This window comes from Amphibalanus amphitrite, unplaced genomic scaffold (genome assembly GCF_019059575.1).
Source record: "Amphibalanus amphitrite isolate SeventyFive unplaced genomic scaffold, NRLGWU_Aamphi_draft 000839F_arrow, whole genome shotgun sequence".
NCBI classification, from domain to species: Eukaryota; Metazoa; Arthropoda; class Thecostraca; order Balanomorpha; family Balanidae; genus Amphibalanus; species Amphibalanus amphitrite.
In genome coordinates this window covers 214666-238496 of record NW_024882333.1, presented here as the reverse complement: position 1 = coordinate 238496, position 23831 = coordinate 214666, and the positions used below count along the sequence as shown (strand labels likewise).

At 49.9% G+C, this 23831-nt stretch overlaps 2 protein-coding genes and 1 non-coding gene across 4 annotated transcripts in view; all 3 read left to right on the top strand.

Moving 5' to 3' along the window:
• LOC122366921 (eukaryotic translation initiation factor 4 gamma 1-like) overlaps positions 1 to 1955 on the top strand; it is a 31502-nt gene extending 29547 nt beyond the window's left edge. Inside the window, exons 15-17 of the mRNA XM_043339589.1 lie at positions 297 to 513; positions 875 to 1015; positions 1440 to 1955. Coding sequence (XP_043195524.1) covers positions 297 to 513; positions 875 to 1015; positions 1440 to 1567 — 486 coding nt within the window. The 3' untranslated portion in view covers positions 1568 to 1955. The remainder of the gene's footprint in view (positions 1 to 296; positions 514 to 874; positions 1016 to 1439) is intronic.
• A 557-nt stretch (positions 1956 to 2512) lies between these two features.
• Positions 2513 to 23470, top strand: LOC122366920 (tRNA (cytosine(34)-C(5))-methyltransferase-like). 2 transcript variants are annotated; one of them, XM_043339586.1, is made up of 16 exons: positions 2513 to 2650; positions 4126 to 4204; positions 4579 to 4653; positions 5017 to 5157; positions 5559 to 5668; positions 6119 to 6245; positions 6665 to 6884; positions 7337 to 7457; positions 7810 to 7940; positions 8455 to 8540; positions 9026 to 9132; positions 9613 to 9888; positions 10049 to 10262; positions 10565 to 10715; positions 11241 to 11405; positions 23143 to 23470. In XM_043339586.1, the coding sequence occupies exons 2-16, from the start codon at positions 4142 to 4144 to the stop codon at positions 23382 to 23384; spliced, it is 2229 nt and encodes a 742-aa protein (XP_043195521.1). In that variant the 5' UTR covers positions 2513 to 2650; positions 4126 to 4141; the 3' UTR covers positions 23385 to 23470. The 2 variants fall into 2 exon arrangements, with proteins under 2 accessions (XP_043195521.1, XP_043195523.1); XM_043339588.1 differs by lacking the exon at positions 2513 to 2650 and adding an exon at positions 2744 to 2767.
• Positions 11904 to 11976, top strand: Trnaa-agc. Its single transcript has one exon. It is a non-coding gene; the product is annotated as a tRNA-Ala (tRNA).
• Positions 23471 to 23831: the final 361 nt, after the last annotated feature.

The window sequence follows — 23831 nt, the reverse complement described above, 5'->3', positions numbered from 1 at the left end:
GGTCGTCGGCCTGTGGTTACGTTGATCTCGGCTCTGGCACGCGTCTGCCTCTGCTCTGCGGTCATATTGGGACCAATTAAATGGCCAGATTGCTAGCGTGATCCGTTGAAGTCCACAATTCTCAAAGTTCTGAGCAGAGTGCCCCGATATCGGTTGTCTACTCCGTCTCATGTGTGATCTCTTCGTTCTTTGCGACCTGACCAGTGACCGTTCCCACCCGCAGGCTGACCTCGAGTGTCCTCTGTCGAGTCTGTATCTCTCCCTGTGACCTGACCTGTGACCCGTCCCACCCGCAGGCTGACCTCGAGTGCCTTGTATCGGGCGACCCGTCGCCGCTGCCGGCCGACCGGGCGCCTCCGGTGCCGGGTCTGCGCGCCCTTCTGGACGCCATCCGCTCAGACGTACCCCTGGCCCGGTGGCTGGAGCTCAACTGCCCGCAGCCGGAGAAACGGCAGCACCCGAGCTTCGTGGCCGACCTGGTGGCCGCTGTCTGCTTCGACGCCCTGATCGCAGGTCAGCCGAGCGTGGGGGGCCGAACGGGCAGGAGTGGGGGATATTTATTGGGGATGACATGATGAGTGCAAAGAAGTGATTCCACGGTAATCGTGCGATGCTGACAGCAGCAAGGAGTAGTAGTAGTTATTCGATTGTGGCGCTTACTTAGTAACAGTCCTACGCCAAAGACATGGTGATAGTCGCCTGCTTGAACCAGTCTATTTTTCTTGAGTTTAATCCATGAATAACTATTATATAGTCTGCGACTGCATGAGACTGTATTATTTTTGCAGTGGGCGCCCTAGCCTGACCCTCCCCTCCCCCTCAGAGTCTGGCGTGTTGCGTTTTGCACGGATCACTGACCCTCCCCTCCCCTCAGAGTCTGGCGCGCTGCGGGTGGCGTCGGAGCGCATTGAACGCTACTGTGACCTGTTGCGACCGGTGCTGGAGCCGGCCGAGCGACAGGAGGCGGCTGTGCGCGCCGCTGCCGATCTGGTGCGACACCTCGACTGTAGCACAGGTACGACTCAGCTGGACGGCCAAGTGCGGGCTAGATATAGTGGTGAGCCTTGGGAAACACCGCCAGACGCTGTACGTGTTACAGTGGTGGCCTGATCACAGGGACTCATCTGTCTGGTTGCAACTATCCTGAAATTAATTTAGGTGCCGACCTGCAATGATGGCTGTGTACTCTCCAGTCAGTGTTCTGCTCTAACCACAGCCAGTGAGCCTCGTTTGGCTGTCAGTTGCGTTGTGTTTGTCCTGTGGATGCCTGTCGCCTGTGTTTTGGGTCTTTCCTGCAGTCGGCGGACGGCTGCGTTGTGTTAAGTGTCTGTCCTGCGGCGGGCTAGCTATGCTGGCGGTGCTGAATGCACTAACCACTGACTGCTGACCGCTGACCGCTGACTGCTGACCCCGCTGACTGTTGACCGCTCTGTTCCCAGACGTGCTGGAGCAGCTGCTGGAGCGGCTGCTGACGCTGCGGCTGGTCTCTGAGCCGGCGCTGCGCCACTGGCGGGAGGCGGCCGGCGGCGACCCGATCGTGCCACCTCTGCGCTTCCTGCAGCCGTGACCGGCGCATGACGGATAGCCTAATGGGGGGGGGGGGGACGGCCAGCTCCACTGCCGCCGACTGTACAGATAATCGGCCGGGCCGACCTGACGGGAACGATGACTGCCTCCACTGCAGGGCCGGGCCGAGAGAGAGAGAAAGGAGCTACACAGAGAGCTATTTAAACGCAGATAGGGTGAATTTATCTGGGCGTGACCCCGCGCTGGCCTCGCACGGAGACCGGCCGGGCGGAGAGGAGAGGTAGGAAGTCCAGAGAGTGAGTGCCTGCTCCGCGCGTCTAACGGGTGTCGAGCCAGAGCCGGAGGCTGCCAGCGGCCCTCTGCTGGCCAGATCGCGCCGCTTTATATTATGAAACAAAGGATATTTTAATATAAAAATAAAGTGGTCATGTCTGCTTTTGTGCTGATGGACGGAATGGAGATGATATAAAGATAGAAAATGCAGCACGAAAGACTTCGTTTACACTTAACACAGTTGTTGCGACTGGTCACTAGCGGCGGAACACCTTCAATTAAGGGGGGGGGGGGGGCACTAACGACTTTTGGCCCCATTCTTTCCACGCAACGGCCGTAGGGATAATGTTAAAATGCCAAAATCAAAGGGGGGCACGGTGCCCCGGTGCCGTCCCGTTCCACCGCCTATGCGACTGGTGGCTGAAGTAAGCTGAAACTGAGCGAGTGCGTGCCTTGGGCGGTAACTTGCGCCTGCGGATATTTCTATCGCGGTCATCCCAAGCTGGATTATATGTAAGCAAGCTGAGGTGTTGGATTTGATAGTGAACCAAGGGCTTAGTTACAAACAAAGAATGTCTTATCTACACTTCTCATTGTTAGTAATCGTATGAGCGGAGCGACAATGGAATGGTATGGTAATTTGCAGCTTGTTAAATGATATTCATAAATATGCAGTGATTTAGCACATCGTTGAATTCGCAGACATTTGCTGCTCAGCCGTTACATATCCGGCTCGGTCACGCTGCCGGGCAAGTTTGTGTGTAGTTCTAGTTGGAACTGGAAGTGTTGGAAGCTTTATAAATTTTATTTCTTAGATAAATATACACCTGATTTTAAGCGAAGGTCATAGGTAAGTATTGTCAAGTACTTTTCTTTTGTTTTAGGTCTTTGTTTTGTTGCGATGTTGATTAGGTGTGTAGGGACAAGCCTGCACGGAAAGGTGTCGACTGGGTTAGGGTAGTCGACAGTCTGTTGCTTGCTCGTGGTTTTTGGATTATGCTTGAGTCCATTAATGGGTATTTTAGCCTACATTACATTCTCAGTTTGATTTAATATGTAGTTCAATACCATTTCAAACAGCATGCTGCCAGTTCCCACACCCATGTGTAAGTCCCGCAGGGGTCTGTGCTGGCACCCTCACTGTTTTTACTCTTTATGAATGACCTGCCTAACTGTAACGTCCTAAACTACAGTGTCAAGCAGTAGCGGCGGAACACCTTCAATTTGAATTAAGGGTGCAGTTGCACTGCCGACTGTTGGTCCCATTCTTTCCATCAACGCCCATAGGGTTAATGTTAAAATGCCAAAGTCAAAGGGGGGTATGGTGCCCCCCGTTCCACTGCCTGTGGCGCCAAGGTCTTTGCCGATGATAGCAAGCTCTATCAGGCTGTTTGTGACCTAAAGGATGCGCTAGCTCTCCAAGTGAACCTGGACGCTGCTTCACGGTGGGGCGACGAGTGGCAGTTGCAGCTCAACTACAGGAAGTGAAGTGGGTATTTATTTACTTTAGGTCCGCAAAACAGACGGATAAATGAAAGCCATTCACAAGATATTCTAAGACCTCCTGATTTCATTTCTTATACTTGTTCCTTCTAGAAACCAATTCAAAGGCACCAGTACACTATTTGATATTTACAATCACCACCAACTTATCCCTCTCACCTCCGACCGGAACTGCGTGTCAAAAGACAGTCCAAGGTTGAGCGAATTTACGAATGATGCTAAGTTGTTAAAGAAATGACGTCATAAGATCCAGTGCGGTCATTGCCACAAATTCCAGCTTTTTTCACTGTGACTGGCATATAAGGGGGACATGCAGAGCCCAGAGGAACCTCTGTCAGACAGCTTTTGCAGTCTGGAAGAGAGGCACGGCCTCATGCGTGACACCTGGCAGCACTCCCGCAGTGCGTTGTGTGGGTTTAATTAGGCTCAGCTGCTAGGCACAGACAGTGTTGTCGATGATTCAACACTCGACAGAGGCACCGGGACCGGGGCCATCATCATGTGGCCGAATGGAGGGGAGTGCTCGATCCTCACCCCAGCTGGCCGCCTGTGCTCCAGTTTCCGAGCTGAGATGGTCGCCCTCCGGGCCGCACTCTCCTACCTGCTGGGGAACCCACTGCATGTTGAAGACTTCATCGTCGTCTGCACCGACTTTCAGTCGATGCCTGGTTGCTACCTACAGGACCATCTAGAGCTCTTCAGCTCGGCCTTTGAGGCCGAGGGTCAGGGAGCAAATAACAACAACAATAACAACAATAAATGTTAAGAATTGCGAGACAAATTTATGTGATAATGTATGTTGAAAAGTTCTTTCTTTTTCAGATTCTGTTTAATAAGAATGGGGAAGAAATGGAGAAATAAGAAGAAACCCCAGAATGGGAATTCTGGGAAAGTTGATGAGGTAAGTGCTTCATTGCTTCACAATTTTATGTGTAGAACACTCAGCGCTTCACAAACGTCTTTATTTGAGTTGATATAAATACTGGGTACACAGTTATTTCAGCTGTTACTCATAGTCGCAAAACAATTATAAGCCAACATTTTCCTTTCTTCCTAGGTCAGTCATTTCACAGTTCGGTGCTGGCATCATTTGACTGACAGTTTTCCACTGAACTGCAGTATCAGCTTGTTATCATTGTTCCCTCATCCTATTTCAGGGAGGACGTACCATTCGAGGAACCGGATATATGATCATTTTCCCCTCGTCCCTTTTCAGATAGGGCATCCCATTGGAGGAGCTGGCTATATAATAATTGTCCCCTCGTCCCATTTCAGGGAGGACGTCCCATTCGAGGAGCCGGATATGAAGATATCGTCAAGGAAAACAAAATGTTCGAGGAGTTCTACAAGGTACTTGCTTTTCAGATAGATATTCTTTTCATTAATGAATCAGTAGCTAACACACTTATAATATTAATGTCTAACTAGGGTAGATTTGGTAACATATTGTTAAGTAGGTAGCGACAGTTAATGCTCTGCAGCGGGGATCATGATTGGCATGGATGTTTCTAATTCAATTATATCATATATTCCTGATAGCTTTTTGAGTTGAACTGCTATATGCATTGTTTCTATGTGACATAATCTGACACGAGGTGGTATAGGTGATTAACCATTCCTACTGTTAAGTGCAGGCGCTCATGTTTGACGTAACTAGCCTCCCATGACACCTGTTGTGTGTCACACTGACCCGGGCCCCACCCGACCGTACAGAAGCAGGGCATCGTGCCGGAGGCCGAGTGGGGCAGCTTCATGGAGACGCTGCGGGAGCCGCTGCCTGCCTCGTTCCGCGTCACGGGCACCCGCTCCCAGTCACAGGCCCTGCTGGCCATCGTCCAGGAGGACTTCCTCAAGGTGAGGACGCCGGCGGGGTCACAGCCACCGACAGAGCCGCTCGGCGGCACGGGGCGCTGTGTGGCTGCTGAGTGCCGGGTGGACGCGAGGCCTGTGTACTGTCTGAGAAATGCTGTGAAGGGCACTCATCGACGTTGCCTGGAATGACAGTGCTGCCAGGAGCGCTGTCATTCAAATACTATGACTCCTGGAGATTAACGGAAATGCTTGCATTCGCGTGCTTGATCACAGCGCTGTTCAATCAACTTCAAACTCATCTTTCTCTTTTTCCTCATGTTCCCAGATCGTTCCTTTGACCTGCTACTGTAAACCCGTGTGACTTGTGGCCATGGGACCTCCGGTGTCCTCAAACTGCCCTGTGACCTCTGACCTGTGACGACCTTTGTCTCCCGCTCTGTCAGATGGTGGAGAAGAAGGACGGTGCCGAGGCGGAGGAGGTGCGTCACGTCTGCCTTCCCTGGTACCCGGACCGACTGGCCTATCAGCTCAACCTCACTCGCATGGACATCAGGTACGAGCCGGCTCAAGCTCACATCTCAACCCCAGAGTCAACCTCGTTACCAGAGGTCGTGACCAGAGGTCGACCTCTGGTCACTGGTCATGATCGTGACCAGTGACCAGAGGTCCAGAAATACCTAGCTAGGGTGAATCGACAAAAACAAATTTATATACGGTAGTAAAGTATCTTGCACCAACTCCTAGCGCGAGCGTACAGCTTTTCGGTATAATTTTTTTCTTGAATTGTTACGGTAGTTTTCGAGTGGGTGTCTGGTGCGAGGAGTCAAGTAAATCGAATATGTCCAGGCATAGACCTCTGTATACAGAGGTCTATGGTCCAGGCGGGTATTTTAGTTCGAGAAGGTTCTAGCCTAATACACGGCCTTTGTTTCTCCATCTCCTCTTCAGACCATCATTATAACCTGGAGACCGATAACCCCCCGTCCCCTCCCGCCTCCGGCAGGAAGTCGGAGGCGTACCACAAGCTGCACAACTTCCTGATCTCGGAGACCGAGAGCGGCAACATTAGCCGCCAGGAGACCGTCTCCATGATTCCACCGCTGGTGCTCGATGTTCAGCCCCACCACAAGGTCGGTACGCCGAGCGGCGCGACGGGCTAGTCTATTGAGAGAGGGGGAGCGGGCCATTGTCGGGTCACTGGGTGGGTGAGAGGGCACCCGTGCGGTAGACAATTCGCTTACGATTTGGTCTGCTCAAAGACAGGGTGGATTTGGTTATGCTTTGCATTTGAGGTTAGGCCCCTTTGCGGCCACGCCCAAATGAACAGTGAACATGCGTCTTACTGGTAGCACTCAAAAGCCGTGGCTACATAGGAATTTTGGGACGGACTCTCCAGACTAGTCAGCTGCTGACCGCTCGCCCGTCTGGCAGCCCACGCCAGCCGTCTGCACGGGTCTGTCAGTCGTGTGTACGGGTCAGCCGTCTGTACGGCTCTCTGCCGTCCGTCAGTACGTTTTCTCATACCTCTGACCTCTGTCGTCTGTCTCAGGTACTGGACATGTGCGCGGCGCCCGGCTCCAAGACGGCCCAGCTGATCGAGGCCCTCCACCGCGAGGAGGGCACCATGCCCGCCGGCATGGTGGTGGCCAACGACGCCGACAACAAGCGCTGCTACATGCTCGTCCACCAGGCCAAGCGCATGCAGAGCCCCTGCTTCTGCATCACCAACCACGACGCGGCCAACATGCCCACCATGCGCGCCGCCGACGGTGGGTGGGAGGGTTGCAGGGCTGGTGGGTGGTGGGCCGGGCGGAGCCGAATGGCGGTGGGTGGAGGGTCGCGGTGCTGGTGGGTGGTGGGCCGGGAGGACCAATGGTAGGTGGGTGGACCCCATTGGGCAGGCATGGCTGGTGTCTCTCTGTCCCTGACGCTGTGTTCAGTATGTGTGTGAGGGGTGGCCGGCTTGTTGGCTCGGTATCATTCAAATTCGGCTGAATGGGCCCACGACACTGCGTTTTAATTCCTTCTCTTGACTAAAGTCGAAGTTTATCCAAGAATCTGATTTTCAAACCATGTATCTGTGCGGTCTTGTCACCGCCGCCATCCCTGTCCCTCCTCTGTTACTCCTTCCACCCGTGAGTTGCCCCTCCCTGATGTGTATCTGCCACCCTTCCCTCCCATGCTACCCCTTTGCCACCTCTGACCTCTTTCACCACCGCAGGCTCCCGACTGCTGTTTGACCGGATCCTCTGCGACGTGCCGTGCTCCGGGGACGGCACCATGCGTAAAAACGCCGACGTCTGGCCCAAGTGGAACCCGGCCAATGGCTCCAACCTGCACGGGTGAGTGGGTGGGGCTAGGTCGGGGCAGTCGCTACCCAAGGGACAGAGAAAACTTAAACCAGGGCTGGACGGGGTACGACGGATCACCGACGGATCATTGCTGTGTGGGTGGGTGTGGGGGCGGGGGTAGATCGAGTCAGATTAGATCCTGACGACCCGGGTCAGGTCGGACTGGAGTGCTTATTCTGGCTATGACGTGCGCTGAGTCAGAGGATATTGACGTCTGATTTAATTATTTTCTATTGCGGTAGCTGTTACTCGGGTGTGACTGGCCGCAGTGATATGTCGTCCGCAGACGCTGCGTTGCTCCACTGTATGACGCTGTGGTCACTGTGAGCTCTGTTCTCCCCAGGCTTCAGTACAACATCGCGATGCGCGGTCTGGAGCTGCTAGCAGAGGGCGGCCGGCTAGTGTACTCGACGTGCTCTCTGAACCCCATCGAGGACGAGGCCGTGGTCAGTCGACTGCTGGCAGATACCAAAGGTACGGAACGGCATGGGGATGTACGCGGTACGGGTCGGGAGGGGTTACGGGTCGATAGAGAGGTACGGATACACAGTGGTACGGGTCGTGTCTGATGGTACGGACGGTTAAGGCCGATAGTCGCCGATATAAACGACATATGGTGACTGATAACTGACACTTCCGAGTCCCGTACGACACAAACAAATCTCTGGAATCTGGTCTGACACAGGTAGACCTCGCTTACGCGCTGTTTCCTAAGCACTCTTGGAGCACGTCACTCGTGTGTCATTAACGTAACATTTGTTTGTTTTACCTACCCCTTTCCCCAAGATGAATGTCTCACCTTGTTCGTTTGCGGCGTGGCTTCAGTCAGTCGTGACCGCAGAGATCGGTGTTTCCCTGTTGTGCTAGCGGAGTAAAGAATACCCTTGCGGTCTATTCAACCGGATCATGTCGACTCCTACCCAACCACGCGTCTCGTATCATCCCCACCAGTCTGACTGTATCTTCCTCTCCCCTGACTGGCAATCAGGTGCTGTGAGACTGGTCGATGTGGCCGCCGACCTGCCCGGACTCAAGTTTAGTCCCGGCCTCACCAGCTGGGTCAACTTCTCAAAGGTGAGGGCACGGTCCGACGATGCTCGGGTGGGGGCAGAGTGCTGCAGGCCTGGCCGTTAGAGTATCGACTGTGTTGGGAGCACACTGGGACGGGCTATGGGCTGGGCGTTGGTAACTGTAGTTATCACTTTATAGACCCTGGTTGGTGAGAAGTTGGGTGTTTCTCTTTCCCATATGTACGATTACTCTCCGCAATGGACATTTGGACATTTACTCTGCATTGAATGACATTTTCGTTGTGTGTATCGAACTCGGCCGACCTCTGCGTGGACACCGAGTTCAAATTAGTGCAAGCTGGTTGTGTAGATATGACATGATTTTTTAGGGGAGGGGGGGGGGTATTAATTGTGGAAAGGTATCGTATCACTCTTAGCTGAAGCCTTATGGTCCATGCCGCTGGCAAGATAGTTACGGTAGGTACTGAATAATGCCATGTGTCCACACTGTCCATTGACCTGACCTGACCTGACCTGGCATGTCCCCAGGACATGGTGCTATACGAGAACGGGGAGAACATCGCGCCCCAGCATCGGACTCTGATCCGACCACACATGTTCCCGTCAGCTGAGCCAAATGAGGAGCTGCGAAAATGGTGAGTGGGTCTGGCACTGACGGGAGATGATTTCTGAGAGTACCGCGAGCTATGTGGCGTCACTCACAACTTAAACGACCCCTCATTGAGTGTACCTTCATTTATCGTAACTCTGCTGATCAGTTCAACACAGTCTCTAAATATTTTTCCGTATAAAATCCACTGTATTCAGGATGCATCGTTTCCTGGAAACGTTTTTATTATGTTTATTGTAGATGTTTCGGTCTGGCCCTGACGAGTAAATGTCACCATCAGACCGGCTGGTAATATTCAAACACTGCTGACCTGTCGTTCAACCTGCGTGCTGACTCTTGGTGTGACCTATATTTCTACATATTCTGTCATTTGACCTATGGTCTAGCCTGTTTATTGACCCGTGAACTGACCCGACTTGTGTCCTTGCCAACCCTGTCCTTTGACCCACGGCCTGACCTGTTGATTGACCCGAGATTTGACCCTTTGATCGCCCGGTGCCTCCAGCCTGCGGATCCTGCCGCACCACCAGAACACGGGCGGGTTCTTCCTGGCAGTGCTGGAGAAGGTGAAGCAGACGCCGCGGGAAGCCGAGGCCGCCCCCGCCCCCGCCGCCGCCCCCGCTGACGGTAGCACTGAGGACTCTGCGCCGCCCAGCCCCACGGCGGCGGCGGGTAAGGGCGAGGGGCCCCCGCCAAAGAAGAAACCGCGCCGCATGAGGGGATACAAGGAGGACCCGTACTTCTTTGTCAAGAAGGGAGACCCGATGCTGGAGGAGCTCGAGTAAGTAAAGCCGGGTCTTCCTTTTGGGGGTCAGAGGAATATCAAAGGGCGGTTGATGATTGATTTTTTCGTGAGCCTTAGAATTATATGGATATTGCGAGCGTATAAACACCATTTGCTCGCTGTCTCCTGTCCCTAAACCAACCACGTGTCTCCACAGGGGCTTCTACGGTCTGAGCAGCGAGTTTGACTGCTCGCTGCTGATGACCCGCTGCGAACAGGGCAAGAAGAAGAACATCTACCTGTGCTCGCCGGCTGTCCGTGACCTGATCGAAGCCAACCAGGAGCGGGTCAAGGTCATCAACTCGGGCGTCAAGGTGTTCGCCAGGTGCGACAACAAGCAGACACCCTGCGGCTTCCGGCTGGCTCAGGAGGTGAGACAGAGGCGATAAGAGGGTCGTTTCGATTTTGTGACGAGAGTTTTGATTAAAATTGTTGTTGGAAATCCCTTTTCTGACAGGTATACACACTACGTTTTTTTTTTTCTTCTTTGGATTCGTGGCATATCGGCCGACTTTGACCTCTGCATGCCCGTATGAGGTGTCAAGCTATTATTTTGTCATAGCGATAAAGTTTGTCGATTGATCTGATTGTGTAAAGACACTGCTCTGTAAATCCACAGTGTCATCCACTGACTGTTCGTCCCAGCTGACATCATTCCCTCCCATGTCGCCAGGGCTCTGACGCGATCCTGCCGTACCTGACCAAGCGGAAGGTGCAGGTGACCGCCGAGGACCTGGGCAAGATCCTGCAGTACGACGACGTCGAGCTGCCGTGCGAGTTCACATTGCTGGACGAGCGGACACAGAGCGCCATGGCAGAGTCCGGTCAGTTGGGGAGACGTCGGGATGGAGAGTAGACACTGCTGCCATCTATTGGACAATGTCGGGAGCGGGGAGCACCACGCATTGAGCTACTACCTAGTTTTCGGGAAATGTGGATTTATTGGAAATCGTGATTCGTGGATGTCTCCAGAGTATTTGAGACTTTTAATTCATCGATCTTTAGTGTCATTGATACTCGCTAGGGAGTAGGGTAAGATTACATTACACCTCACCTAAGTACGTGCGTTATATGCAGTCGCTCGTCGTCGTCCAGCCTCCTCCCTGTGTAATGGACAGGGGTAGTGTCCACATCAGACTCCGTTCAGTCTACAGAAGTGTCTTGCACAAAAAAAAAAAAAAATGCCTAGTAAGGTAAATTGCGAATTACTCAGATCTTTTTAAATTTGATTGTAGGTTACTGAATAACGAAAATGGTTTGCCCGTTTTACCTAGCTAGGTACTTTCGTGCAAGAGACCTCAGTTCTCCTTGCACAGTTTCAGTACCATCCCGTCCGTCTCTGCCGCCAGGTCCCGGCGCCATAGCTCTACTGGTGGACGCCGCCGTGCCGCCCGGTCGCCTGGTAAAGACACACGTGGTCGGATGGAAGGGAGCCACCTCTGTACGCGCCTACGTGCAGCGCAACGAGCGCATCCACTATCTGCGACTCCTGGGAGCCGATACTTCCAAATACGGTGAGTAGGTGATAAACTAGAGGGATACATGTGCGCGGTGCGCTACACAGTGACACACTACACTACGCAGTGTGTATGTACACAGTGTGTATGTGTAGTGTGTATGTGTAGTATGTAGTGTGTATATGTGTAGTATGTAGTGTGTATGTGTAGTGTGTAGTGTGTATGTGACTGTGTATGTGTAGTGTAATGTGTGTATGTATAGTGTGTAGTGTGTACTCAGTGTTAGATATGCATGCGTGTGTGCGACGCGTACTGAGCCAATCGTGCCGGGGAGGCTAATTGATGGGGCGTGGAATGCAGTACTCGTTAGTTCGGCTGCCAGTGGCGAGTCATTCATCCGTCCACCGCTCGGGCTCCAGCTGGCGACCCGCGGAACGGAGAGTGAAAGGAAGTATGACGGGGCGTGGTCTAATTTTGGAATGTCGGGGTGCGGTGCGGGCGGGGCCGGCGTGATCAGACCGGACGGGTGAACATGAGACCGGATAGTCTTTCAGTGGGGCTGTAGCTCAAGTGGTAGAGCGCTCGCTTAGCATGTGAGAGGTACGGGGATCGATACCCCGCAGCTCCAAATGTTTGCCGTTAAAAGAGACAGGTCCCCTTGTTATCAGGGCCTTGGGTCCGCCTACATTTGGCCCAGGCGGTTCCGAGTACGTTGATGAAATATATAAAAACAGCAGTTACGCCGGCAAAAAAACTGCGAAGTGAATAGTGTCGCGTAACGCCCTTGCGTAAAGTTTCAAGTACGTAGCACCATCCACGTGCGAGCGAGGGTTGACAACCCATCCCGATGCTTCTGAGCTTTTCGCTATGTTACAACTAGAGTTGCAAAGTTTCCCTACCGCACTACCGGCATGCCGGTAAATTTTCACTACCGCAGGTTTTTTCGTGGTATCTGGCATGTCTTGCCGGTAGCATGCCGGTATTTTTGATTTTGCACAAAAATAGAAAATATCAGCATTTGCCATTTGGTTTAAACTTTGGTCACTAAGAGGCTATCAAATTATAATAACAGCAATATTAGCCACTGCAAAATACATTTTGTGGCAGAAGTTACATTGCTAAGGGTAGGGATAGCACATGGACCTCGGTGATTCACAGGCTTCGTTATAATTAGGATTGTCAAGAATCTACTGTGGTCAATAAATGGAAGAATACTGATACTTATTCATGCTGCAAAAGCTCGATCAATCAGTAAGTCTAATGGTATGTAATAGGTAAAATACAACAAAATAAAGAAATGTTCATGACAACGTTCCCTAGAGGAAAAGGCAGAATCAAAACACCACAAAACACATTGTTTGGAAACTGGCCTTGAGTCCTGAGATGTGGTCTGAGTGAGATACTCTACAAAGTATTTGACACTGAAAACCCAGCTGAAAAGGCAGGTATTAGGTAGCCCTGAGCCTGACTTTGGTCCCAAAAATTGAATGAAAATCAAATAAACTGGCATTTTGTCTCATCTTTACAAGAAAACACAATATGCATACAAAACAAACAAAGTGGCGCAGAATAACAGGGGAACCAAGGATTGACTTTTTAGATCTTCTCTCCCCTGATGGAAGGATGTAAGATGATGACGTAATATTTTTTCGTATGCCTTTTTGGTTCAATTCCTGAAAGGGAATGCATTTTCTTGTAATGAACTAAACTCACAATGTTGATTACATCAGAATTCAATATCCTTTTGGATCATTTACATCAACAAGTTATCTATGAGGCAGTTTGCTACAATTCAGAAACTTTTTTTTTGCAGCAATTTAATCAGCTGGTTAAAAGTCTCTGTTATTATGGCGCATCTGTTTCGAAATCTTTGATAGTTGATAACCTTGTGTTTGGAGAGGAAGATTCTTCGAGAAAGCGGGTATTATAGCGTTTTTATGCATATTATTTGGTGACTGTTCTCAGGACAAGTGAGTTTTTCACATTTTTCAAATGATTCGTGTCTTATTCATGAGCCAGCAAGCCATGGCAAAAAGGAAAAAAGGTGTTGATCTCGCTTCCTCAGGCACATGGCCGAATCTGTAGGTACTTTTTATGTTGTGGCCATCTAGATTTCAAAATTTGATTTTGGTTGGTAGGTTCCTGCAACATTTTAGGAGAATGTGGAATAGTAGAACACCTCTGAAATGTTAATGTGATTACTGCTAACTTGAACTGTCAAGTCTTCAGAAACAATTCAGTAATTTAAGTTCTTTTTGTCATTGCTTTTTTGATGCTTTTTTCTTACTGCTTTTTGTAGGCAATACCTCTTTGATTACACGTGATATTTTAACAGTTATAGACTGGAACTGAGTTTCAAAATTGTGGGTATTTGTGGGGCCAACTGAGCCAAAATCATCCTGTTCGTAGTTAGGTTGGACATTGGGTGGCTGCTGGGTGGGAACTGGGATGGGTACTGAAATTGCCAAAGTGTGGCATCTCTTGTAGGGGTAAGCTAGAATCAACATTGCAGGTTTTTTTTAGTATGCCGGTAATTTGGTGGTGTTTTTGCTTGGGTCGTGGTAGCATGCCGGTATCCCAGAAAATTTTTGTGGGGCGGGGCGGTGCCGGTAGCAGCCTTTGGAGGAAATTTTGCAACTCTAGTTACAACTTAATACAGACTAGCTTTTAATCAGTTTTCAAATGTAGTTAGGCAATGTAACTGCAAATTTATTGAAGAGGACGATAGTGGTAGTGGAGCATCAGTTATGTTATAAACGTCGATCCGCGATATTATAGCCATCGATTCCTTTTATCACAGGATAGTACGGTGGTCACAGCCGTAAGACAAACAACAACCATCCCCTCAGCGGCCCCCATCTCTGTCATCGATCAGAATGTAATGTAAACGTTCACTTCTGCTGTCTCCCCTCTCAGACACTGAATCGGGCCTCTGGCCTTTTCCCGTCCCCTGATTACGCTTGCCGACTTAGCTATGTACAGTCACCAGCAGTTGCTACCCATCACCCCCGGACGGCGGGGGAGCAAGCTACCACCGCCCCTGCGAGACTAGCGCCGCCATGCGCCAAGAAGTGGAAACACCACGTGACTGAGGCCACGTGAGGGCAGGGTCACGTGATGGAGGGGCGGAGCATAGTAGCTTTTGCGCCCGACACTAACTGAAATGCGGCGCTGTGATTGGGCGCCTTAGCATGAATGAAGCCCCGGCGCCAGAATCAGCCGTTCGCCTTATATGGAAAGTAAGCCTTTGCGTTTCACTGTTCTGTATTGGTTTGAGAGCCACGGCACCATACGAATTGTGAGCCCCTTTGAACGGGTCACCGCCCGAGGCACTGAGGCGACGGCTGTGCCGGGCAAAGTCTAGCCTGGTGGGAGAGGTGGGCCAGGGAAAGTGCGATCGAGCAGCCACTGGAACGTGGATTGGTATTATCCAACCGCGACAAACGATGTCAGCAGCCTGTTCTCGTGTCATAGACAGTGTCTATGACACGAAAAGCTAGACAGACAACGTGGGCAGTGCCCAATCAAAAGCTACTAAACGATCCAGTTAAGAAGTTGGCGAGGTAGCCAAGCCAAATAAAAAGCTTTTAATTCGATTTTGGTTGACAAATGATATACAAGCCTGCTGTGATGGACCAAAAAAGGAGCTGAGCATTTCATACAACTTCTAAAAAGCTCAACGATTTAAAAATTCAAAAGCTAAATGTTAAAATTCAGCCTGGATGTTTAAACTCTGGTCCTGCGCTGGCAGGAAGCTTATATTGCCACTTGCAATTCCACTACGTTGTAATATAACCAAGAGTTCTGTGAGAGCAGCAACTGAAAGCCCCGTTGAGGGGGGAGGAGGGCGGCGCGAAACGGCCCCTCTCTCCTTTTCAGTCGATATCTCCTAAAGTATAGCAAATGTTGCCACCAAACTTTCAAGACCCCTCCGGGAATCATTTTTACACCTTGTGACCAAATTTTTCCAGAGCTCTTTTGAAAGGTTAGTCACAAATGACGTCAGAGGGATGTCATTTTCTGTCATTTTCGACCCAATAAAAGGTTTAGCGGGAAGAGCTGTCACGCTTACCGTTTTGAAGATAACGAAAAATATTCAAGACCAAAAAGATGTAAAATAAACAGCGCTACCAAACTGCTAACTCTTATTTCCAAACAAAAATTGATTTTGACCATCAAAACTATAGAAGTAGGTATAACACCCCGAAAATACCAACAAGTTTCAAAATTAAAACTGACATCTATGTTATATAACTATCTGCTCTAGATATGCCAAACTTAAACTCGATAGCTCCATTTTTAGCAAAGTTATGGCAAAAAAAAACTACTTAAAATTTATTACGTAAAATTTTCAAATTCAATTTTTAGCCGTCACAGAACACACAAAGCAAGCCAAAGACCACCATTGGATTTCCTGTGATGAGCTGCATCGAGTAGATACCCCTTTTATGCAAAATATCAACTTTGAAATTTGACCTTCTATGACCTGACCTTGACCTGAACCTCCACCAGAATGTAATCTAAACTGGCCTTAATAACCGTCTAGCCCACACCATTGAATTTTAAATGTAAAATTGGCCATAAAACATGTATCACACGACCCTAGCATAGTTGGGTTCATATTGTGACCCTTAGCCCGCGCCCAGCTGGGGGGGGGGGGGTGTTTGAACACCCCCCCCCCTTGTGGTTTTTCGCGAATATCTCAAAAACGGCGGCGCGGAGCGCCGCCGTTTTTGGTACACCTTATCATACATCAATTCTACACATGTTGTGAAAATTTCAGACCAAGGTCATTCAAGGTCAGGTCACCAGGTCACTTGAAGTGACCTCACCTCATAAAAAGTTTCAATGTCTGTCAGAGCTACACCGAGTGACCGATCGCTTTGAAACTTTCAGCGATTGCTGAGAGCAATAGCATGTACAAAATGTATATCTCAGAATTTTGATATCGATGACCTAAGGTCAGGTCAATTTTGCGACCTCCCCATTATAAGTCAATGGGAGAAAATTGAAATGCGCCTCTTTTGGACGAAAGACATTATAAACACTCCTAAACACCGAATTACAAGTGGTTTAGACACACTGAACATGAAAATGGCGTCCGTGACCCTTGTTTATGCCCTGAGGTCATCTTAGGTCACGAATGGTATCTAACAGTTTTTCGCAAATAACTTTTGATAGAGGCATGCTAGAGCGATGAAAACGCCTTAGATGTGTTCAGCTCGACGATACGGATCGACTGATATGCAAAATGACCCTTTCCGGTCAGGTCATGACCTTGACCTGAGGTCAAATTTTCAAGTTGACCTTTCAAGGTCAAGTTATAGTTCATTCGATGCGTCTTGACGAGAGGAACACGATGACGGTAAAAGTAAGCTCGTACAGGGCTTGGGTCAAAAGTTATTGCAGAAAAACTGTTTCCGAAAAAAAATCGGCTATTTTTGCAGTTTTTGCCCCCTGCAGGCAAAACCGTTGAAGTTAGGTCAAATCTGAGAGAATTACTCAGAAAGGGCGTTAATAGGGCTATCGAATGCGCTTTTCCGCGGCGCTGTAGCTCTATTGGTTCCCGAGTTATGCGTTGGCTTCTTGGAAATTTTCGACATTCGACCTGGAAATCGGCGAAATTTTGCCTTCCATGACCTCTGGTGACCTGACTTTTGACCTGACCAAAAAATTGACCGAAGTGATTTCGTCATTATTTTTGACGCTCTTTCGAACGCCGCCTTCCGCGTATCGCTACGTGGCCCAGGAGCCGAGTTACAAGGGGGGGTGTTCAAACACCCCCCCCAGCAGGGCGTGGAAATCCAGGACCCCCAGCCGGGCGCGGGTTAGTGACCTGACCTCTGTGAACTGACCTGGCATCAATGACCTCTTTAGGCAACATATATATTAGACAACTAACGCTCCATCGAAAAAATGCGACCTTTGACCTGACTTGTGACGTCATGGGTTGCACCTAGGTCAACGAAACCTTAACCTGGTAACAAGGTAGTTCCCTGGTGGGGCTATCGAACGCTCTTTGAATGTTTGAAATCGGTCGGTAACTTTCCGAGATCTCAGGTGGAGGGCGAAACGGCTGCACCACTCGATCAGGTGGTAGGGTCCGCCAATAGCCCAACGGGGCGCGGATTATTTATTCACTCATACAGTGTCATTTATTTTGAGAACACCTTTCTCACGCCATGACATGGTCCTCTCGTAATAGAACGAGATGAGGAGAATGTTCTCACGCCTCCTTATGCACGGCTCTAAGTGTCATTGAGCTATCAGCTGTCAGCGGTTTTCGGACAAAGAAGTTCTTAGTTCTTACTGAGTCCAATTTTATTTCAAAAGATTGTCACTGTTCTAGTTTTCTTCTTATAGTTTTTGAAAAAGCGCTGAAGAAGTCTTTGATAGACGAAGCCGGTCCGCTTATTCTTTTTCTAATTGTTTTTTGAACATATTCGTAGACTACTGGCTCTTTACTACAAACTTACTTTTTTCTCCCAGATGAAGAACTTTGCATTTATCAGATGGAATTTAATGCTGATAAATGCAAAGTTCTTCATCTGGGAGAAAAAAGTAACGATACATATTATTTGAATGGAACTAAGTTGGCAACTGTGAGGGAAGAAAAGGACTTGGGTGTTTTGGTGACAAATGATCTGAAGTTCAGTGGCCATTATGTGCAAGCTCGAAAAAAGGCTTTAAAAATGTTGGGGGTTATAAATAAAAATGTATCATATAAAAGTAAAGAAGTGATGAAAAGACTCTATTGTTCATTAGTTCGGCCTCATCTCGAATACTGTGCACAAGCATGCCACTCGTCTCTAAAAAAGGATATAAAACTTTTGGAGCGTGTGCAGAGGAGGGCAACAAAGATGGTTCGTGGGCTGGGTGAAATGAGCTACAGAGAACGCCTGGCTTCCTTAAATATGTTTTCACTTCATTACCGCAGGATAAGAGGGGATTTGATTGAACTTTTTAAAATATACAAAGGGATTGATAAGTTAGATTTTGGGAAGATGTTTACACTCAATACAAATTCCACGAGAGGAAATGGGTGCAAACTAGTAAAGAAATTTTCCAGAACCAAGTTAAGACAGTCCTTTTTTACCAGTAGGGTCATAGAAGCTTGGAACGGTTTACCTCCTAGAGTTATCAATAGTTCCTCCTTAAGTAATTTTAAAAATGAGTTAGACTTGTATTATAAACAGCGTGGGCTAGTGTTCGATGAAATGGTGTAATTGTACCGTGTTTTACATACAGTGTTTGTTCATCTACCTGTAACCTCGTTGGGCCCAAGTGGCCTGCTGTTACATGGAATACATGTTATGTTATGTTATGTTACAAAATTTTAGAATGTTTGGTATTACGTTGATCCGAACGATGTGCAGCTGAATTTTCCCTCTTGAATGATTACGGACAGCTCGCAAAATTAACTTCAACCTAAACTACCGACAAGCAGAAGAAAATCCGATACAAGCCTACCTCAATCCTCTCACCTTGTTCAACCGTTGAAACGTTAAAGGCATTTGTTCAGTCCGAGTCGCTATGTCGACCACCCGCACCGTGCTGGGGGGGGGGGGGGGCGTTTTTACGCCCTTCCCCTCAGGTTTTTCGCGAATATCTCAAAAACGGCGACGGTCATTCAAGGTCAGGTCACCAGGTAACGTCAAGTGACCTTACCTCAGAAAAAAAAATTGAAAGCTCGCTGTAGCTACACCGACTGGGCGATCACTTTAAAACTTTCAGTAATTGCTTAGGGTAACAATATGTATAAAATGGATACCTCGGATTTTTATGTCTGTGACCTAAGGTGAGGTCAATTTTGCGACTGCTACATTAGGTATAAGTCAATGGGAGAAAATTGAAATGCGCCTTTTTTGGACGAATTTCGTACTACACCCTCTCAAACATCGGTCTATTGGTAAACATGACACTCTGAATCGGAAAATTGCACCTGTGACCCCTGTGTGTGCCCCTGAGGTCATTTTAGGACATAAAAAAATCCTCAGCAGTTCTTTGACTTTTGACAGACGTGCTAGAGCGGTGAAAACACCGTTCATCTGAGGTCAAATTTGAGGTTAATCAGAGCGGTGCCCTCTGGGGGCTAAACCGTTGATCTGAGGTCAAATTTGAGGACATGCTGGCGAAAGAGCGTTAAAAGAGCTATCGAATGCGCTTTTCCGCGGCGCTGTGGTTCCCGAGTTAGCCGTCGGTTGTTCGAAACCGTTGAAATCAACAAAATTTGACCTTTGCTGAACTCTGGTGACCTGACCTTTGCCCTAACCTTAAAATGACCGAGTGTTTTCCTCCTTATTTTTGACGCTCCTTCGATTGCCGCTTACCGCGTGTCGTTACGTGCCCCAGGAGCCGAGCTAGACGGAGGGGCGTGAAACGCCCCCCCCCCCCCCCCCAGCACTCGATGGAAAGTTCATGCCACCAACACGGCGCGGGTTAATTGCTATGTTAGCTAGCTCCTGTTGTAAGCTGTGGAGTCGTGGACCTGATCTTGAAGGAACTGGGCCTAACATTTTCATAACAAACGTAAAGAAGTGTTTTAATAGGTTGCGCAAAAAAAATAGCATCTCTTTTATGAAACATTTGCGAAGCCTTCAACATCATCCCCAGACCCCATAAGTGTCGAGCTCCCAATGACAACCATAAAAGCGTCCCCATCCCGTCATATGCGGCGGAACGGGGAGGGCACCGGGACACCGTGCCCCCCGTTGATTTTGGCATTTCAACATTAGCCCTATGAGCGTTGCATGGAAATAATAGGACCAAAAGTCGGCAGTGACCCACCCCCTTAATTGTAGGTGTTCCGCCGCTACTGCATCACGTCAACGTGGGTTTATCATAAGGATGCTAAGATTTAATTTACAATCCGAAGCTGTAATGATGGAAAGCAAATTTACATTTTACATGTGAAACAAGCTGACACAACTAGATATTTCCTCTCTCGCTCTCTCTCACTGATTTACCCCTTGCCTTCTATCTCATTTTACCCTCTCTGGTTTTCTTTTCAGTTTTTTTTCTCTCTCTCTCGCTCTCCCCCTCTCTCGCTCTCCCCCTCTCTCTTGCTCTCTCTCGCTCTCCCCCTCTCTCTTGCTCTCTCTCGCTCTCCCCCTCTCTCTTGCTCTCTCTCGCTCTCCCCCTCTCTCTTGCTCTCTCTCTCGCTCTCCCCCTCTCTCTTGCTCTCTCTCTCTCTCGCTCTCCCCCTCTCTCTTTCTCTCTCTCTCTCTTCTCTCTCTCCCTCTCTCTTTCTCTCTCTCCCTATCTCTTTCTCTCTCTCTCCTCTCTCTCTCACCCTCTCCATCTCTCTCTCTCTCTCTCTCTCTCTCTCTCTCTCTCTCTCTCTCTCTCTCTCTCTCTCTCTCTCTCTCTCTCTCTCTCTCTCTCTCTCTCTCTCTCTCTCTCTCTCTCTCTCTCTTTCCTCACAATATTCTCGACTGTCACAGCGTTGTAGGGCTTGTTTCCAGACAGGTCCTGGCGCTCCCCACTCCGCAGGCCTTAGCCCACACGGCTCAACGCCCAAACACCCTCCGGCGGATGACCTCTGACCTCGGCGACCTGACCCCAGCCGACCGATCGCGTCCCTCTCCACGCCTCCGCCCCGCTTCCCCCACTACAGCTGCGTAGTAATTGTAGCGTGTGCAAAGGTCACGTGACATTATTTACTTCTGCGGCTTGTTCGGCTGACAAGAGATGGCACTAGTGGTCTGTGGATCAGAGGCGGGGCTAGGTTCTACGACTTCTTGGGGCACACTTTAGGGCAGAAAAGAGGTTTTTTGGCTCCTCATCCCAAAATGCTTCGAATATACAAAAACAAGTAAGATATTCGAAAATCGGAGGACCAAACGGATCGTTTGAGGTATCTTGCGCGACTGAGAATTGATCGGTCTTCAAACTACTGAACAAAAACGAGGTGATTAGTAGCAAGTGCTGGTGACTGTACGAACCTGGCTGCAGCCCGCCTGCCGAGCCAATCGTAGTAGTGTCTGGGAGGTCTGTACCATCCCCCTGGTATTTACTCACACCTGAATGACCAGTCTAGGGCAGAGGTCAGTGTGGAATATGTTTCTTTATGGGATAATAGGTTCACGGGTCCTGAGCTGTTCTGGATAGTATTGAAATATTTATTTATTTTAGATATTGGCGGGCCACCTGTGCGAGTTATTACGGCGTTCCGATCAATCTTCGGTGCCGCCCGCGGGCCTGGGAGGTATACTAGCCAGTGAGTGGCCGGGTGGTGAGATGTCTGGGCGGATCTATACGGTCTGACGCGGGCGGGGGTACGAGGCGTCTATCGGACGTTTACTGCAGCTGTGAGCCGGCGTGCGGACGGGGTGGTTAGGCCGTCCTGACCGGAGGGAACCGATCGTGACTGAGCACCCCGCGATGGTCCGTGCGATAGACGGGGTGGGAGATCTCGCCGAGGCTGGTGGCGCCGGGGAGTACCTGAGCAGAGGTGCCGCCCGGTTTAGGTATACGACCGGGTGGCTCTGACTGAACTGATGGATGGCTTACCGATATATCACTTTACAGAGGTTCGGCCTTGTCAGAATTTGAGTATGCGAGCTCAATCATGCACGCCACATTGCATTGCATCGGTTCTGTTGGGTGTTCACTGTTCGTTCATGTGGGGGTACCGAGCGCCAGCAACCTAAACAGATTACTCCGCCCGAAATTACTGTCCCGTCACCGTCACCAGTGTGCAGAAATCGGTATTCACGTGTGTGGACATAATCCATTTGAGATGTCTCTGTTCCCTATAAATAGTTGATGATAAAGTTGTTCGTTTCCATTCATCATCGAAGAAAAATCAACTAATCGATATGAGCGCATGCGAACACCGCTTACCGGGCTATATAATATATATAATATATCGTTCCAAAGACAAGTGGCGTGCGAAAGGGCCGTTTCTCAGCACACCCCACGGGCGGATGGCGGTGTCGCCGGGTGCTGTCCCTCTGTCCGTTCCTCTGTCCTCGCCGTCCGTCCCCTCCGTCCCGCCGTTTCTGCTGTCCTGTCCGCTTCCGCTGTCCCCCGTCCCCGCTTTCCCCTCTGTCCCGCCCGTCCCCTCTGTCCCCTCTATCCCCTCTGTCCCCTCTATCCCCTCTATCCCCCGTCCCCTCTATCCCCTCTATCCCATCTGTCCTCCCGTCCCCTCTATCCTTTCTATCCCCTCTGTCCCCCCCGTCCCCTCTGTCCCCCGTCCCCTCTGTCCCCCGTCCCCTCTGTCCCCCGTCCCCTCTGTCCCCTCTATCCCCTCCGTCCCCCGCCGTCCCAGCCGTCCGTCCTTGCAGAGCAGACCGCCGCCCGGCGATGGTCTGATAACATTATACGGCGCCACACCGGGTGATGTATTCACCGTACCGGGCTGGACTGCAGGGTGTGAGGGGGGAGTGCCGAGACTGGTACTGCTTGTCTGTGGGGAAGGGGGCTCCCACGGGTGCCGCCTGTCTTGAGTAGGGAAGGGAAGGGGGGCTCACGGGTACCGCCTGTCTGATATGAGATGAGGCTCCCAGGCCCTTGTATTACCCGTCCGAGCCAGTCAGTGTTAACGTTCGTTTGTTTGCTATTGGTTTTTGTCCACAGACTTCTCTTTATATTGAGAAGTCTGTGTTTTGTCCGATTGAGTGTTATGTTCGTGCTTGACCAGCATGTATCCGACTGACTGACCAGCATGTGCTTGTTTGTTGTGTTTATGCGGATCTGACCCGTAACTTTGTAAGTACAATGTCCATCTAACTAGGGTGTTTGTGCGGTGTTCGTATTGCCCGTCTAACCAGCACGTTTGTGTCTCCAGAGAAGAACAAGTTCGCGGCTGCCCGTGCTCAGGAGGAGAAGGCAGCTGCCGAGACGGCCGAGACGGCATCAGGAGACGCCACAGAGACGCCAGACAAGGCGGCTGAGGAGACTGCCAACGGAGACGCGGTGGAGATGACTAAGAGAGACGCTGCGGAGACGACGAAGGGAGACGCGGCGGAGATGGCCGCGGGAGACGCCGACAGCAGACAGACGGGCGAAGAGCAGGCGCCGGTCACCTAACGCTACGGAGAGAGAGATATAGGCTCGTTTGACGTTACATTTTACTGTCATGCTGACCAGGGTTCAATACACCACGATGTATCTTTCCAGTCGAGTTTGGCATCGGTGCAATGCTGTGGACTCGGATGGGGAATGGATGGTAATGTATCTGTGACGGCTTATTACAACAAACCTGTCAATTCTGGTGTGCTTTCTCTATACGTGACTGCGATCACCATTGTTTAGGCTCTTTGTAACGTTCCTAGACGTCGAATGCAATCTTCAGAGACGTTCTGAAATCATTTGTACCTAATGACCTCTGAGTTCCGAACACCCAATAACCAATAACTCAAGAACCTTAGTGTCTGATCGTTCCCAGACTGATCAGACGCTTACCATGGTTGCTGTTTTCGGATAATGTTCTGAATAATCAATACTGCTCAGCATCATTGCAGCTGGGATACTCCT